The 18,098-nt window shown below is 43.0% G+C and overlaps 1 protein-coding gene across 5 annotated transcripts in view; it reads left to right on the top strand.

The window, feature by feature from the left end:
• LOC118226286 (phospholipase D1-like) overlaps nucleotides 1-16,940 on the top strand; it is a 63,065-nt gene extending 46,125 nt beyond the window's left edge. For all 5 annotated transcript variants that reach the window (XM_035415803.1, XM_035415799.1, XM_035415801.1 and 2 more), the window contains 10 exons: nucleotides 490-608; nucleotides 968-1,081; nucleotides 1,306-1,416; nucleotides 1,523-1,611; nucleotides 3,425-3,538; nucleotides 5,566-5,615; nucleotides 8,102-8,236; nucleotides 13,424-13,577; nucleotides 14,483-14,600; nucleotides 14,935-16,940. In XM_035415803.1, coding sequence (XP_035271694.1) covers nucleotides 490-608; nucleotides 968-1,081; nucleotides 1,306-1,416; nucleotides 1,523-1,611; nucleotides 3,425-3,538; nucleotides 5,566-5,615; nucleotides 8,102-8,236; nucleotides 13,424-13,577; nucleotides 14,483-14,600; nucleotides 14,935-15,159 — 1,229 coding nt within the window. In that variant the 3' untranslated portion in view covers nucleotides 15,160-16,940. The remainder of the gene's footprint in view (nucleotides 1-489; nucleotides 609-967; nucleotides 1,082-1,305; nucleotides 1,417-1,522; nucleotides 1,612-3,424; nucleotides 3,539-5,565; nucleotides 5,616-8,101; nucleotides 8,237-13,423; nucleotides 13,578-14,482; nucleotides 14,601-14,934) is intronic.
• Nucleotides 16,941-18,098: the final 1,158 nt, after the last annotated feature.

Raw genomic sequence — 18,098 nt, 5'->3', positions numbered from 1 at the left:
ATTGCAATGATGTATGACATGACAGAGTAGAACTTAGGCCTACCTCAGTGAATCTATGTTATGTCTTAAAACTCCAGTGGCTATTTGTCATCATTCTGGCATAGATGGTATGTAAAATAAACAAAACTCATTTATCATTTATAATAATTTTTCATTTAATAATGTGGTACAATAGATCTTTTTAAAACTCATTCATGAGCCAAAAGAATCATTTCCTGGGGTACGGCTCTCCTTAATTTGACACCCATTCCTGACCCAGTTAATGGTCCTTTGGTATGTGCATGTCAACGGGATGGTTTCTCTCGACTTCGTTAGATCCACTCACAGGACCTTTTATGCAAATAGATCATGTTTACCATGTATACTCAATTGTTCAATAGGCACGATCCAAAATTAGGTTTTGGATTCATTAGATTTTTTACCTGGTGAAATCCTGCGGAAGCAGTGCTACCTGTGTGCTTGTCAAAAACTCTCCTTCTGCTTCTCTAGATTTCATTGATAGGTACACAACTCCCAGAATGCCCTGGCACGACATTTCCTCAGTGGTTCATGGGAGGGCAGCGCGGGATGTGGCGCGGCACTTCATACAGCGCTGGAACTTCACCAAGGTGAGAGGTACACACACACACACACACACACACACACCTGCCAGGGCTTCTGTCATGTCTCAGAAGAGATTACAGTATTGTGACAATGAAGGGCATTGATGCACAGGAGGTCCATGTAAGAAATGCATGCCTGTCGCACTGCTTAAAGCTGAATAAGGACTGTGTGCTGTCTGTCCATCCGTCTGTCTGTTGATGGATTCTGAAAGCTGTGTTTCATGTAATTGAGGCCGAGTGCTGTTTTGTTTAATGAAAAATGTTTTTCACATTGTGTAAGAATATTTTGTTCATTTGGAGAATCATGTGGGGAAATGTTTTGTGATTATTACTCTTTTGCTCAAGATTTTTATTCTCTTCCTCAGATCATGAAACCGAAGTACCGCTCTCTCTCATACCCCTACCTCCTGCCTAAGTCCCACACTACCGCCGACGAGCTGAGATACCAGGTCCCAGACAGTGTCCAGACAAAAGTGCAGGTAGTACACACTAATGTGTGTGCATATGCACTAAGGCACACCCATATGCACATGCTCAGACACACACCCACACATAAGCTCACACCCACGTATATTTACAGTACATGTGCATACACATGCAAACACGTGCACATGCACTCACACACATACGCACACATGCATACACACACACATACAAACACATATACACAACTGTCCTTGAGTTTATCATTTCTTCACACCAGATCTTGAGATCTGCTGCAGACTGGTCAGCTGGTATCAAATACCACGAGGAGTCCATCCACAACGCCTATGTGCACGCCATCACCAACAGCAAGCACTACATTTACATCGAGGTGAGCCTCAGTTTGTAAGCTGGCTCCCTGAGCCTTCCTTTCGAGCGCACTCATCTCCACAAGGACATATGAGCTGTTTGCTGATTTAATATTTGTCCGCTTTCAGAACCAGTTCTTCATTAGCTGTGCCGACAACCGACACGTTTTCAACAAGATCGGAGACGCCATTGCGCAGAGAATCATCAAAGCCTATCGGTGAATATCTCCTGTGCATTATCACGTTGTTTAAACCTTTTCCTTTACCTTTCCCCAGGCAAACGGGTTCGCTGGCTCTCTTTATCCTTTGACTGCTCTCTGAACTCAGAAAGTCAAGACAGCGATTTGCTTATTTGGATGGTTTAAGGTTCACGTTTCTGAATTCAGAGAGAAAATGTAAAGACAGCTCTGCCTTCCAGGAGTTTGTAGCCCTGCAGAAAACAGATATATCATTGTTCAGCGTGTTTCCTGTTGTTTCATTATTATCAAACTGAAATGAAAACATGGTAAACAGTGACTCACAGCCTTAGTTATGATTCAGTAACATTGCTAAACACCAAGGAAACGTGGTCACTGAAAAGCCACAGTCACTGAGGTCCAAATGACGCGGTCACGCAGTTTGCTTTGTATGCAGTTCAACGTCAAGTCAGTTATCAGGTCCAACTGTCCCCAGCTTCCACTATCCTGCTGTGCCTAGCCAAGGAAAAGCATTTCTGATATTTTTTCTCCTTTTAAAGGAAATATTTTCCTTCAGGAAGAAAAGTATTAAAGACCACCAGTAGTGCCAAAAGGTCTGAACCTTTGCAGTACACTTTGTCGTCAGCCTTATTCACTATGTTTAGTTTATCTGTCTTTATTTGTAGTCTTATGTTATTTATCTTCCGCCTGAAAACCTAAAACCTTTAAGTGAAAAAGCAAACGAGCCCTTTAGTAGGATCACAGTGAAATTTGAAAACCGCATTCCAGTTGGGATTTTCCTGCCTTATCTTTTGGTTCATGTTAATTCCCATTTTTTGTACCCGGCACAGAATGTTGATACTCAGCGAGTGCATGCAGGCGGGCGTGCATGGGATGCGATGTGCATGCGTACGTGCGTGTGTGATGTTTATGCGTACGTGTTGTGCGTGTGTGATGTGCATGCATGTGTACATGCATGTGATGTGCATGTGTACATGCGTGTGTGATGTGCATGCCTGTGTTGTGCGTGCCTGTATGATGTGTGTGCTGTGCATGCACGCGTACGTGCATGTGTGATGTGCATGCATGTGTACGTGCGTGTGTGATGTGCATGCGTGCGTGCGTATGTGATGTGCATACGTGTGTGTGTGATGTGCATGTATGCGTATGTGCTTGTGTGATGTGCGTCCATACCTGTTGTGTGTGCGTGTGTGATGTGCATGCATGCATACGTGCTTGTGTGAGGTGCATACATGCGTACGTGCTAGTGAGATGTGCATGCATGCGTACGTGCTTGTATGATGTGCATGCATGCGTACATGCTTGTGTGATGTGCGTGCGTACCTGTTGTGCCTGCGTGTATGTGTGTGCGTGTGTGATGTGCATGCATACGTGCGTGTGTGATGTACATGCGTATGTGCGTGTGTGTGTGATGTGTGTACGTGTGTGTTTGATGTGCATGCATGCGTATGTGCTTGTGTGATGTGTGTGCGTACCTGTTGTGCGTGCGTGTGTGATGTGCATGCATGCATACGTGCTTGTGTGATGTGCATGCATGCGTACGTGCTTAAGTGATATGCATGCATGCGTATGTGCTTGTGTGATGTGCATGCGTACGTGCGTGTATGATGTGCATGCGTATGTGCGTGTGTGATGTGCGTACGTGCGTGTGTGATGTGCATGCATGCGTACATGCGTGTGTGATGTGTATGCGTACGTGCGTGCGTGTGTGATGTGCGTGCGTGCATGTGTGATGTGGCGGTCACTGGAGTGGAGAACTGTCATTGTCCTTGAACTGTGAAGCCATGTATAACTCCTCCCCTCTCTTTTGAACCCATGCCCCTCCACACCCCAGGGAGGGGAAGAAGTACCGTGTCTACGTGGTGACCCCTCTGCTGCCCGGGTTCGAGGGCGACATCAACACTGGCGGGGGCAACGCCATCCAGGCCGTCATGCACTTCAACTACAGGTGAGGAGGATGATGACGAAGACCCATAGTCTTGATTCAGCTGCTGGTAGTAAAGTAGTCCCCTGGTTGATTTTATTTTTAGAGCGAGCTACAGCAGCTCACTAACTAGACTTATTTTCATTTTCGCAATACTAGGCGCAAGACTTTTTGCGCAAGACTTTTTGACATGGAACATCAACATCGCTGTCGCTTTAACCATCATTAGAGTCACATGAGATACATGAAGCTTTAACTGCCAGCAAGCCAGGTTCTCCATTTCTCATCTCAGCCTTGCATTGAGGTGGATTGGTTTAACCAAACACTAGTGCAATTTTAGCTTCTTACTACAGCACACCGCAGCTGAATTACAGTTTATTAGTGGATAATTAATCACGCCGGGCTGAAAAGATGCAATTCTGTCTTAATGTTTACTGTAAACTCTCTTTTAACCTTCACTGGAAATGCCACAGAGGCTGTAGTGTCCCTTTTTATTACCTAGGAAGGGAAGCAGCATGAGTTACGATGGGCGCAGAGCAGCCATAAACGGCTCGCCAGCCTTACTGAAGCCTGTGTTGATCTGCCAGCATCTCCCTGTTCGGCTCCTGACATTAAGCCGTCCGGGAGAGCGATGCGCACGCTGTAGGCTCGTTTGAGCTCACACACTGCCGCAGTCTTCCCTCAGCGGCAGCGGAGTCTCTGAGGCGACGCAGGGCTTCGTTTGTGAACGCGCCTCCAGCGGGCACGCTCTCGACCTCTGACCCGAGGCCGTGAGACATCACTGCGGTGGCCCAGCCCTGTTATCTCTTATCTCTTATCAGGGCCCCGCACATCCAGCACAAGCCCTGTGGGGTGAAGCGTTTGATTATGTATTATATATTGTCATGTTACATGACAGTAACACTAGCATTATTTAATCACCCGATGCCCTTATATAGATTATCATTAAGGGCTATTGCAATTAGGCGCTGTGAAAGCATGTCAGTGGAACAACAGGAACAATAGGTAGAATAATAGCATTGAATTAAAAGAGCAATATGGAGATATAATCATAAGTATAGTAAGTGAGATTAAGCTGAATAGCCATGCTAAAATAAAAGCACACAGAAATAAAATATGGTGCTTAGCAGGCCTCCTTTAGTGCTACACACCTGGCACCCCAAGCCTAGCAATGGCCTATTAAAACTAAATGACCCACAAAGACAACATGGGATGCAAATTCCAGCTCACTCAGAACACCCAATCCCATAATTCCCGGCCATTAATACTTTTGTTCATGTGGTTGGTGTGGCCACCTTGGACAAATAGCAGGAGTTTCAGGGCCAGGACCCCAGAACCTTTGACAGTGGGGTTCCTGTACAGGTGACTGTTTGGCTCTGAATAATGCTGTGATGAATTGAGTAGCCTCTCTCTCACACCTACACGCTCACACATGGATACACATTATGTCACTCACACATTGCCTCTCTATCTTTGTTTCTTCTCACTCTGTTCTTCAGGCCCCCTCTTCAATGAATCTCTCACTCATTCTTTCTCGTTTCTCTATCTCACTGTCTTCATCCTGCTCTCTGTCTGTTCCCCCAGTGCAGTAGCAGGACTCGTCCATGTAGATTGTTTGGCACCAATAGTACAGTCATCTACTGAAACCTTAAGTGGTCCAGTTTGTGCAGAGAGATAAAGTGCTTTCAAACAGGGAGGAAGCTGTCATTTTGAAAGACTTAGTTGTTAATAAAGGACTTCTCCCAGCACTGCAGCATTTTTCTAGTTCTTTCAACTCTTCTGGGCAAGATGACCTTTTTTAGCTTCTACTCCCTGTTTGCTTTGCCGTTGTTGTCTATTGATTTCATAATGTGGATACATTCAGTAACTCTGCAATGAAAGTAATTAAAGATTTCACCCACAGCCAAGACTGTTTTATTCAGAACCTCCACAGGAATAGACAACTTGACCTTGAACAGTCTGTATAGTTTGTTATTATTCATGGCCTCCAGAGACGATTATCTGGATTGTGCACTGTGAAGAAATTGAAATGTTCTTTAATTCTTTTCCAGAACAATGATCAGAGGTGATTGCTCCATTATTTCTCAGCTCAAGAGGGAAAGTGAGTATTTTTACTGAATTATATCGCCGTCAAACAACTGATTTGTACCCAGGGAAAGGATCTTGAGAAATGTGCCTTATCTCTGAATTTTGTTTGTCCTGTTGTGCTGTGCTGAGATGTGTGATTTGTGTTTTTGGGTAGTTTTTGACCTGGGGAATGCTGTAACTGACTAAAGAAGCAACGACACTGTTCACATTATTCATTGTGTGTGTGTGTGTGTGTGTGTGTGTGTGGTGAGAGAGAGAGCGAGAGCGAGAGAGATGCCGGAGTGCAAGCATGCACTGAGAGATGTGTGTGTGTGTGTGTGTGTGTTTGTTTGTGGCATGGATATCTCTGTGTTTTGTGTGGCTCTTCCTTGTGTGGCTCAGTGGAATTTCATGCACCATGTTCAATCATTGTCTACAGATGTGCTAATTGCCACATGGGACTGTATTTATGGGAAATATCTCAGCTGGAATAACAGAAAACGTGGGGCCCCTACTTCTCCATAAGGAACGTTCCTCCACTGGGCAAAGTAGCAGACCCTGTCCCCACCCACTGGCTGCCTTTCATGTCAATCAGAGACGTGCAATTTCAGGAATGTGGGCTGGGGATTGTGTTGTTTTTATTGGCTCTCTGCAGCCTGGAATTTTTCCACCAAAGCACTGCAGGTGCCGCCCGGTCCCTTGGAGTGCGTAACAGCTGCTCTGCTGTGCTTTTATGTACCGCAGTGTTGCTAAACTGGGGAGCACTGCGCCAATTCTGTTATCGATTTACCCTTTCAAGACCCCCTGTACCTGCTCCATCTTTCAAACCATCTCAAACTGTACTACTTGGGACGGTTAACAGCTTACAGTAAAGCCTACTAAAGACGAAGTAGGCTTTAGAAGTAGACCGTATTATTTTTTATTTACTTAGCAGAAGCCCTTTATCCAGAGCATTTATGCTGCTGGATATTTTACCAAACCCAATTCTCATCAAGCCATTTGCTGAAAGAAACCACAGCACACTCACTGGGGATCGGAAGCTGCGACCTGCCGTGCAGGTAGGTGGGTAAACGGTGACGTTACCTGTCAGGAATGGCTTGCCACAGAGCCATCTTGCAAGGTTTCTGCTGTGTCATGCTGTAACTCCACCAGTCACAGGTGTACAGCCTGCATGGCAGAGACCTCCTGCGGCACTGACAGGGTTTCTCGTGGGTGGGTTGGGAGACGTGGATGGGAAAAAAAAGTCCCGAGACAGACCAGCGAATGGATCCGGCTGACCCCGGCCTCCAGCGTGCGGCAGAGCGGGCTTTAATAATCCAGCAGGCTCTCGGTGTCCCGTTCCGTGGGCCGTCGTGACCGGGGCCCCCCTCGCCTCTGAATGGCCGGCTGGAATGCAGCCTCGACCTCCAGGCAACCCCTAGACGGCCCCGGGGATGTCGGCGGGATTGCATGATCGATCTGGCCCGGGAATGCGAGGGGGGTGGGGGGGGGGAGTTAGGGGGTGGGGGGGGGGGGTGGTGGTGCAGGGGGTGGGGAGTGTCGCCAGTGGTTACACGCTGAATGACGCAGGGTAACTGAGAGGGAGGGAGTGGGGGGAGTGGCGCCCCTGTCAGTTGTGTGTCTCAGTACTTTATACTTTATTGATAGTCTTCAGTTCCGGGTCTTTTAAGATCAAGCGAGATTCAATTTCTACCAAACCTACAATTATGCGAAGCACGTATTCAAATACCCAGTAGGGTTGTCAAACGCATTAGTGTAACATTAGTACTCATAGACATTACTCACAAACAATGCAGACTCATACACATTTGAAGAAAGTTTTCACTGTACGCAGAGGGCTGATAATAAGGTACAGGTTTTGCAGGTTAAAGTGATACATGGAACTCATGAATAGAAGTGTGCTAAATTCATCTGGATGTGTGTAGTTACTGTGGGTATCATATATCTGTATAGCTGGTGGCTTAGCTGTGATATTTATTTGGCTTGGTTTTTCCATTTATACAATATACAGTATGTCAGGAACAGCGTTGCTTTAATTAATTCTTGGGCAGGTCTGACTCTTTCCTGTCTTGGTCAATCCATGTTTGAGCCAGCTCTAATCATCGCCACATTCACAAAACGAGACAGCCCCATGCTGGCTAGCTCTGCAGCCATGGTGGCGAGCAGACTGATCTGAGACCAGTCAACAGCCCCATGCTGGCTAGCTCTGCAGCCATGGTGGCGAGCAGACTGATCTGAGACCAGTCAACAGCCCCATGCTGGCTAGCTCTGCAGCCATGGTGGCGAGCAGACTGATCTGAGACCAGTCAACAGCCCCATGCTGGCTAGCTCTGCAGCCATGGTGGTGAGCAGACTGATCTGAGACCAGTCAACAGCCCCATGCTGGCTAGCTCTGCAGCCATGGTGGTGAGCAGACTGATCTGAGACCAGTTGACGGCCCTGCGCTGGCTAGCTCTGTGGCTGATGTGACGGACAGACTGATCTGAGACCTGTGTGTGCTGATGTGCCTCTCTCGCACAGTGGCTGAACAGTGGATGAACTACATCTCCTTCGCGGGCCTGCGGACCCACGCAGAGCTGGAGGGCCGGCTGATGACCGAGCTCATCTACGTCCACAGCAAGATGCTGATCGCCGACGACAACACTGTCATCATCGGTGAGATGCTCCACTTAGCAAGAGAGAACCCCACAATAACATCACATCAGATTAACTGCCCATTTAAGGAGAGGCAGGGCACTCCAGGTGGATTGGGGTTTGAGCCAGTTAGTCTCCTGTACTATTCCCTTACACACTTCAGTGAACTTCTGCAAGAAAAGAACATTCTTATCTGAAAATAGCAAGAGATCAAGTTTATTTTCTGGACCTTTATTTTCTGGAAAACCTTTCAAATTAATGAAAATTAGTTTGTATTAATGGTTTTTTGTGTTGAGCATTTTCCATTATGGGCTAAAAAAACAATAAGCACAGTAATGATTAATTACAGGAAACTGAAGCTCAACAAAAACAAAAATTACCTCCTAGAAGACATTAGAACAATCTACACCATGTTTTGGTTAAAGAGTGACGTTAATGGTTACACATTCAGTTTGAGGTGTTATGGCCTACCGTGTAATCATCTAGCTATGGAGTCATGAAACCATAGTGTGGGGTTTGCATGTAAAATAACAGAATCCATTTGAATGAAATATAAATGAGCTTTAAACAAAGATTATACAGCTGTAAAAGCAGCATTTATAATTTTTTTTGCACAATTACTTGTTTGTAAGCAGGCTAGCTTCCACACGAGATCACAAAGTTTTTGCGTCCTTTTACCTGTGTATCAGATTGTCCTGAAATTGGTTACTTTGATCAGACTATTTTGTTCAGATGTTGTTATTGGCAGATGCAGCTAAATGTCCAATGCAGAGAATTATTGATTGTGGCACTGAAGCATTTGTGTGATTTACATCGGATCAGAAGGTACAGAAGTTTACATTACAGATGTTTTTTGCCTTGCTACTCTGTGACTGTTCACTGTAAAAAGTGCTATACAAAGAAAATTTAGTTGAAGTTAATGTTCTTAAGGGCTGACAGCCTGTGGTCATTGCGGCTATTTCTGTAAGAAACCCTGAAAAGTGCCAAGCTCTCAGTACTGTACAGGTATGGGGCATGCCTCCCCACCAAGCTGTAACTTGGTGGGATGGCATGTTTGCCATCCCAATTAATCAAATTCAGAACGCAGCTTGTACATCATGTTCGCACAGCTCCCCCTGTTGTCAGAATGCTGTTCTGCATGTAATACACAGTATTCGACTTAGTGCCACGGCCTGTCTGGAATTTAGAACTCTTGAGTATATGCCCTTATTATGTGCAGGGATTAAATTTTACATTTTATACAACTGAATTACTGGCAGGTCAGGTTAAGCATCTTGCTCAAGTACTGCAACCTCCTCTAGCAGCTGAAAATCTCTTCGGTTATGAACCAATATCAGATCACATATATGCCTCTCACAAGCTTATACTTCTCATCAGGAATTGTGTTTGTTCAGACCTCTTGAGGAGGGGGAAATGTGCATAATTTGTTTGCTTAATTAGAAAGCAGGCATGTTTAATTAGTATGTAAATGAATTGTATCCTGCAGTGTTTGAACCCCCTGCCCCCCTCCCCTACAAAGAGGAGGGTTAGCTTGCTGACTCCTGATCAGTACCCTCACGGTAGAGTGGAAGTGACCACTAGGAGGCACTCTCCCATTCTCAGTTTGCTCTGTGCAGAACAGCGCCTCCCAACAGTTTCTCAGCCTTTTCTATCCTACAGTGAGCTGCAGAAGGGCAGACACTTCTTATGGACGCTTTGGCAGATTAGCTGTTTTCTTCTCAAATGAATAGCACATATATAGCAGTGTTCAGGAAAGTGGATTTAAAACTCACGGTTCACACCTTCGATGCCCACGTGGGGCACTGCCAGTTTTTCCCCTTGAGCAAGGTACTAGTAAATTCACTAAATATCCAACTGTATAAATGGATTGTACACAAAGTGTAAGCTGTGAGTTGCTCTGCTAAATGCCTACATGTAATGTAGTCTGCCCATTCTTGTCCTAAAATGTGTTGATGATTGGAATAGATGCAGAGGCCTCATTTATAGAACGGACTTACGATCAATTTTGATCTTAGGTATGACTTACGCAGACCACGTATAAGTAGTTATTTATAAAACCTTACTTTGGCGTTGAAATGATCTTATCTCTACGCAAAGTCTAGACTTGACGTAAGTGATTTTCCTGCTGGTTATGTAGGGGTATTGCAGTTTGGGACGCATATTCGCCCAAGCCTGTGGTGAACTATGCATTAGCTTTATGAACAATTTGATAGGAATTATCAATTAAAGGTGTGAGGAATTAATTGCCAGATGCAAGGTGTTTTGAATTAAAAACAGGATGCAATGTTCTATAAATAGTGTGTCAAGTTAGAAAAAAGTAACCATGGCTGTTCTTGCGTTATTGAAAGACATTGAAAACCGTGCTTTTAGAAGGGAGAGAGTTTTTAGAGACCAGAATGACTTTTTTTGCGCATGATGATCTTTCAAAAAGTTTGCTTTTCTCTTTTGGTCCTTGGTTATTCCTGACTAAACCCTCATTTGTGCTAGCATTATATAAGGGGAAATTGCAGTCTTTGCAATTGTTTTCTGAACTTAAACATTTGAAATGTTTGACATTTTTAATATTTTTTCCTGGGGTCAAATTGACCCCGAACATGAAATGTTACTATGCTTGATAATAAAAGGTGTGTTTCTTTCCAAATTTTCTTTTTCTTTTTTAATGAGCGCTTAATACCAACATAAAGCTCTGCAAACACCAAAACATACTTTGTTTTCCATTTTAGGTCAATGAATGAGATTGTACAGTCATTTCCATATTTCGCAATAGTCATATAAAATCAATACTTGATGTATAAGGGGAGGATGAGGGGAGTCATGTTTTATTTACTGGGCTATTAAGATAGTCAGTAGAAAGGCCTAAAGTAGCTGAGAGAGAAACTTGGGTAACACTTTCAGTTACAATTATTTTCTGCAGGTTTATATTGCTGGGGTCAAATTGACCCCAAACATAAAAGCTGTTAGTTAATTTAAACATGATAGGAGGGTTAAGTGACCACCAGTATGGATTTCCAGCTAAACGGTCTACCTCACTAGCAGTAATGGAACTAGTAGAGAACATATCAACTGCAATAGACATTAAGGAATATACAGTGGGAGTATTTATGTATCTCAAAAAAGCGTTCAATACCATTGATCATGGTTTACTAATGAAGAAGCTAGAAAGGTATGGTATTAGAGGGGTAATATACTCCTGGTTGAAAAGTTACCTTGAGAACAAATATCATTATGTTCAAGTAAAGAAGTTTGATTCAGATAATATGAAGGTCACCTGTGGGATTTCGCTATGTGCTGGGTCCAAAGCTCTATGTACTTTATATAAATTATATTTGTAAGGTGTCAAAATTGCTACATTTTGTCATATTTGCTGATGACACAAATTTATTTTGCTCAGGAAAAATGTTGGATACAGTTGAAGAGCAATTGAAAACCAGAAAGAAGTGGTTTGATACTAGTAAATTGTCATTAAATTAAAGTAAATTAAATTCATCGTGTTTGTTAATCGTAAAATCAACTCTGAATTAAAAATTATGATTAATGATGTAGAAATGTATGAAGAGTGATGTAGATGTAGAGTGTATGAAAATATATTGTTGGGAGTGATAATAGACCATAAACTCATAAATCATATCAAATCAAAACTAAGGCGATCTTGAATCAAAACTCCCTATTTATTCTATACTGTTCACTCATAGTTCCATACATTACATACTGTGTGGAAATATGGGGAAACACTTACAAGACTAGCACAAATTCCATCTTTATACTGCAAAAAAAGAGCCATAAGAACTGTCAATAAGGCTGATTACAATGACTCAACCAACCCATTATTTATTAAATCATATGCCTTAAAATTTATGGACTCTAAAATTTAAAACTCTACAAATAATGTTTAGAGCAAAAGACAAAACACTTCCTGACTGTATCCAATGGTTGTTTTTAATTAGGGAGAGCAGGTATCCATTAAGGGGGAATAATATCTTTGAAATAAAGAGGGTAAGGACGAATGTGAAAAATAGATGTGTGACAGTTAAAGGGGTTAAATTATGGAATAGTTATAATAATGAACTAAAAGAATGTAGTAATATGTGTAAATTTAAGAAAATGTTTAAAAGCATCTATCTGTTTCTGTTTTATGCTGATGTATTGCTTTATTTGAGTTTTTTTTTTTTGGTTTGTTCTGTTAAATTGCTATTTTGGGCAGAGTAAGGGTAATGTTTGTTTTAAGGGTAGGCACAATAAGTTCAGGCTTCAGCCTATACCATTTTTTATTTCAGGCAGAGAATATTATGTTTTGATTTAGGTTTATTTTTGATACAATAATTTGGTATTATTTAACCTTTTTTCATAAATGTATGGTAAAATTCTTGTTAAGACCGAAAAAATGAATAGATCTAACTAACTAACTAAGCGGAAATCGCTGATTGTAAGGCACGTTCAGGTTCCGTCAATTTTAAGTTAATTTGAGATTTATAGATCACAGGTGCATAAGTTACAAATGGGCTTCTTAGAACCTGCGTAAGCAAGGTTTTTTATGCTCAGTATCTTTTATGAATCGAACGTAAGCACACCGTCGGAAATGATCTTAAGACCAAGTTCAAGCATAAATCTAAGAACATTTTTATAAAAGAGGCCCCTGGTGTAGCCATGCCATGTTCACATTACAGTAGGCATTTAGCAGACACTCTTACCTACAGAAGCTTTCACTGGTTGCACTTATTTTTATGTGCAGTCCATTTGTACAGTTGAAATATGTATTGATGCAGTTCAAGTGCCCCGCCTGGGAATTGAACCTGCAGCCTCTGTGTTACGAGCCCTGTTTCCTGACCATTATACTGCACCACTCCCCTTCCTAATGCCCTCCTAAATGGTGATGTTTGTGTTCTGCGTCACACATCCCCATTGAGCGGCATGGTGGTGCAGTGGATAGCGCTGAGAAAGTCGGAATGATCGGAAGGTTCTGGGTGGAGTTTCCTCTGGGTACTCCTGTTACCTCCCACAGTAATCCAGGTTAGGCTAATTGGAGACTCTAAATTGCCCATAAGGTATGAGTGTGTGTTTGTGAATAGTGTATGCACCCTGTGAGGAATCTGTTCTGGTAGTATTCCTGCCTTTCACCCAAAGCTTGCTGGGATAGGCTCCAGCCCCCTGGGTCAATAAGCGGGCTAGATAATGGATAGATGGATGGATCACCCCCTCCTTCTGTTTCAGGCTCGGCCAACATCAATGACAGGAGCATGCTGGGAAAACGTGACAGTGAGGTGGCGGTCATCGTGGAGGACACAGAGACGGTGACATCAGTGATGGACGGGGAGGAGTACCAGGCAGGGAAGTTTGGCCTACAGCTACGGCTGGAGTGCTTCAGGTGGGGTCACTAAACCTCCCCCCCCCCCGCCCCCCCACACACACACACACGCACACACCACCACCCTTGTTACACCTCCTCCTCTCAACTCCAGGCCTCAGGACTTGACAGTCATGTCATGTCCTGGAAAACTGTGCCCATTTAGCCTTTTCTCCAAAAATCGCTCCCAGAAAACAACATTACATTAACAGTACCTTACTTTCACTGCTAGAAGGTGATAAAAACACTAATAATGGGAACACTATAATGTCATATATACAAGAGTTCCATCTTGAGTTGTACGTGTATTGTAGTGAAGTACTGTTCTTAAATACCTGGTCTGATCCTAGTGTCAGTATCAGTGTGTTCCTGACTGAAGCCAAGAGAACTGGGACAGCTCAAGTGTGTTTCCACTGCACTTTTTCTTTTAAAGAAATCTTTTCTTTTAAAGATTTAAACAACCTCAGTAGTGTCAGTTTTGGTGAGGCAATGTTAATTAAAAAAAAAAATTAAGTAAGTTATACTTTAAAAAAAAAGAAGCTTTTGATGCAGGAGGATAATAATGATAACCATAGTAATGGTAATGACTGACAATACAGCCAGGGCAGACAGGCAGGTTCACCTAACATGGTAAACCACAGAATATGGCATTGAAAAACTACAGAAACATTCAAAATTCATTCAAAAGTTACAATAGGTGAACAACAGCAACTGGAATTGGCTGGTGATGGACACACAGACCTGGGAGAGGCCCTCCAGCAGCTGTTTATGATATTCAGGGACGATATTGCAGAAGCAAGATTTTCTGTATCCGTTGGTTTTTTGTAGTTGTATACTGTACTTAGCGGGACATGAAAGCATCTGTCAGAAACCCAAATCCGTCCATGTTATTTTGCGCTGTCCTTAGAGACCTTTTCCCTCCGCAGAATGATCCTAGGCGCCTTCACCGACCCCACCATCGATGTGACGGACCCCATCAGCGACCAGTTCTACAAGGAGGTGTGGATGGCCACGTGCGCCCGCAACGCATCCATCTACCAGAAGGTACCGGCTCTCACAGCCTCAGCCCCCTTTAACGCCCACATCTTTCCCTCTCCTAGAATGCGCAGTCTATTTACTTCCCGGCTGCTCACCAATGGCGATAAGAGTTATTATAAATTATAATATTGGCTGGCTTTAGGGTTTGAGTCAGTTACATTTCCAGTTCAGTCAATTCCGAAAATGGATTGAAAAAAGGGCTGCTGGCTAGCTCACTGGGTAAAAGTGCCCCACACACACATGCGCATACACACACACACAGATGGTATATTTTGGCAAATATACTGCTTCGCTTTTGCAACCATGATCGAGCTCTGCCTCTCCCTCCCCTCGCCACTAGGTGTTTCGCTGCCTGCCGTCCAGCGATGTGCGTAATACGCTGGAGCTGGAGAGCTTCCTGTCCAAACTGGGCCTGGAGAAGGAGGACCCTGTTCGAGCCGTGGAGGAGCTGAAGAAGATCCGGGGGTTCCTGGTCCAGTTCCCCCTTTATTTCCTGAGCGAGCAGAACCTACTGCCCTCTGTAGGGACCAAGGAAGCCATGGTTCCCATGGAGATCTGGACTTGAGACTCAAGGAAGCTGGGGGGGGGGGGGGGGGGGGGGGGGGGGGGGATAATGGGAGCCAGAACCAGAACCATCTACCCTTGCCAGCTCTACACCTTGAACCCAACCTTGAACAGCAAGGCAGAAATCTGTCTGTAGACAGGAAAAGTCTGTGGGAGCTGTTGGTTTGTGTGCCAGCTGAGAGAGACTTTATACAGTGGGAGGGAAGAGCCTCCCAGATGCCCGCAGTTCGGCTTGAAACAGTTTGCCACGTTCTGACAGTTTTTTTATCTTGTATAATTAACAATCTTTTTTTTTTTATCTGTTTTTTTTTTGTTTTACTAATATTGGGGAAAACTAACACTATGCAAGTATAAAATAGACATATGAACGTATAGCAGGTATTGCTGCATGTGTATATTGTGTCCATGTGTGTTGTAAAGAGCCTTTTTTTAAAGACAAAGGACTGTTTCCAGTTTAAGAGAGAATTAAATCAGTGGGATCAGGGAACCTAAGCTACGATGTCCATGTCGCTTGTTTGCCTTTAATACCCTTGTGTCATATGCAACTCTATTCTGTGGAACAATATTGCCTGAAAGGAAAATATGAATTCAATGTTTTCTCTCGAATAGCTTAGTGTTGCTACAGCAGTGGGCCCCAGCCTTAGTCCTAGGTTCACACCACGAGTTGGTTCTCACTCCAGCCAGGCCCTCATTTAATGTTACACTGTGTTGTTAATTCAGTACTGAACTGGATTTGATATAACTTAACAAGTATTTTCTTTTAAAACTGTTATAATAATTTTTAAGGGATATGTATTTTGGAAGGGTGTTGTTCGAGACCAAGAAAAACATGAAGCATGCTTAACTCGAATGAAAGGATAGAAGCCAAGTTACTTGCCTTTGTGAATTTAAAATTCATAAAAATAAGTATGCAATGATACTGACCAAATAGTTTGAACAGTGAATTTAACAACTGAGCTTAAATAAATCTGTTCAACCAAATTATGGATAAACACCTATGTTTAATTTAGCACACACACATTCATATTTCAGCACATTCACAAACTATTTTTCTATTGTGTTTAGAGTGTAGGGACAAAAATCTGCATATAATTTGTTGCTTGTTCAAATCCACTCAATTGATAGCTCAGTTGGGAGAAAAACCACTGCACACAATGTGTCCAAAAACCAGGGTAAGGGGACGTAGGGCTACGCAACACAAACTACACTATCGGACCTGTCCATCCTCTGGGTGCCTTGTGAAGCTAATAGACACGCTGCATTACACTCATTCTGTAAGCCATCTATAAAGCCAGGCTTTTTTTTCCCGGTTGAGCAGCGTAGCTCAGTAGTTCTTCAAGCCATAAAACAACATTTGAAGTATTGTCACTTGGTTTTAATAGCCAATCAGTAATAAGGGCAGACAATCTGATTACTCAGCGCTGAGGGCAGCATCTTCCCAGGAGCCAATGGCTATCAACACTGTCATAGTCACGTAGGGCCTGAGTGCAAAGCTGTTGTTTGATATGCATTTCATTGTGGAATCCAGGGAGGCACTTCACCACCATCACCCCACATGAGTGTGTCTACAGTATGTCTTATTGTCTGTGCTTCAGGGTGCCCCTGGTTCAATTTTGGACCAAACTTGTATTACCTGTTGGCCACTGCTGTTAATTTGACATCACTTGTTTCCAATGCACTGCAGTTTTTTGCACATCAAAGAGAAAACTTGTTTTTGTTCATGTTGCTAATTGTGCACGGTGAGGAAATGTAAGCAATTAAACATACTTGATTTTCATGATAGTGTGAGTTTTTTTCTCTCTCTTTCTCTCCTGCCCTGCAGAAATGCTAAATGAATCCAGCTTCAGGTACCTGAATACTGGCAGTTTGGTGTTGGAGTCAGTTTTGTCACCCTTCTTTATAGCAGCATATCCTCCCAAGACCCAAGAATTAATTTTTGTATGCTGTAGGGTCTCTGGTCTTAATCTCAAGAACCATATATTCCACCATGTCGAAACCTGCACTACAAGGGACATTCTATAAACATTCATAAACAAAGTAAAATGCATTATATTTTTTTCTTGCAGGAGGATGTAGCTACAAGAGTCTGTATTTTTCCAATTACTACACCAGTGGTCTATTTCATTCATTTTTCTAATCTGCATTTGGTTGGACTTCTATCACCAGGATTTATTATTTTTATGAGAAAATTTCAATTGTTATTACTCTCTCGTTTGCCCACAGCATCAAACTGGTAGCCTGTGTCCTTGAAGAGAGGATTTGATGGTTTAATCTGGTTTTAATTCCTTTCCCAGTGTTTGCTGGTGACTCTTCTGTGCCATATTTGAATGCTTTGCTAGAAAAAGACAATCACTCAGAGGTGAGTATCTGAAAGATTAAGGTCCTGGTTTTGGCAGGCTGTAAGTGATGTCATATTCATGTATACAAATTGGATTATATCACATTTTACATCATTTTCAAAAAAAGGAAGAAAAATGCTTTACAGTAGTGTATAATGTGCATGTTTGCTGGAAAGCAGACTCATTTCAACCTTTGCAGTGCCTTGGACAGATATTGTTTTGCATAAGATTATTTGGCACACTCCATTTGAATTAATTTAACCAGTTAGACCTTGAGGAGATTGTGTTGCTGGATTGAGAGAGCCAGATTGGGAATGTTTGACATTGAGGAAAACCCTACACCTGTTGTAGCAGTACCACAGTTAATCACAGACATAGTTTGATGTCTTGAAAGACATTATTGCATTTCCATCACTGAGCATTGGGGTTTGCTGCTTAGTCCAGAGGCGTCTGCCCCCTGCTGGCCTGATTGTGATGTCACAGTCTCAATGTTGTCTTGCATTGGGGATCATTAAGTAAACTTGGTTTTTCGTATCAATAGAGAGCCACTAGTCAGGATCTTATGGTGACATCACGGATGTGAGATGAGAGAAGTCCATTT

The sequence above is a fragment of the Anguilla anguilla genome, chromosome 4 (assembly GCF_013347855.1).
Source record: "Anguilla anguilla isolate fAngAng1 chromosome 4, fAngAng1.pri, whole genome shotgun sequence".
Classification (NCBI taxonomy): Eukaryota; Metazoa; Chordata; class Actinopteri; order Anguilliformes; family Anguillidae; genus Anguilla; species Anguilla anguilla.
This window is presented reverse-complemented; position numbering and strand designations above follow the sequence as displayed.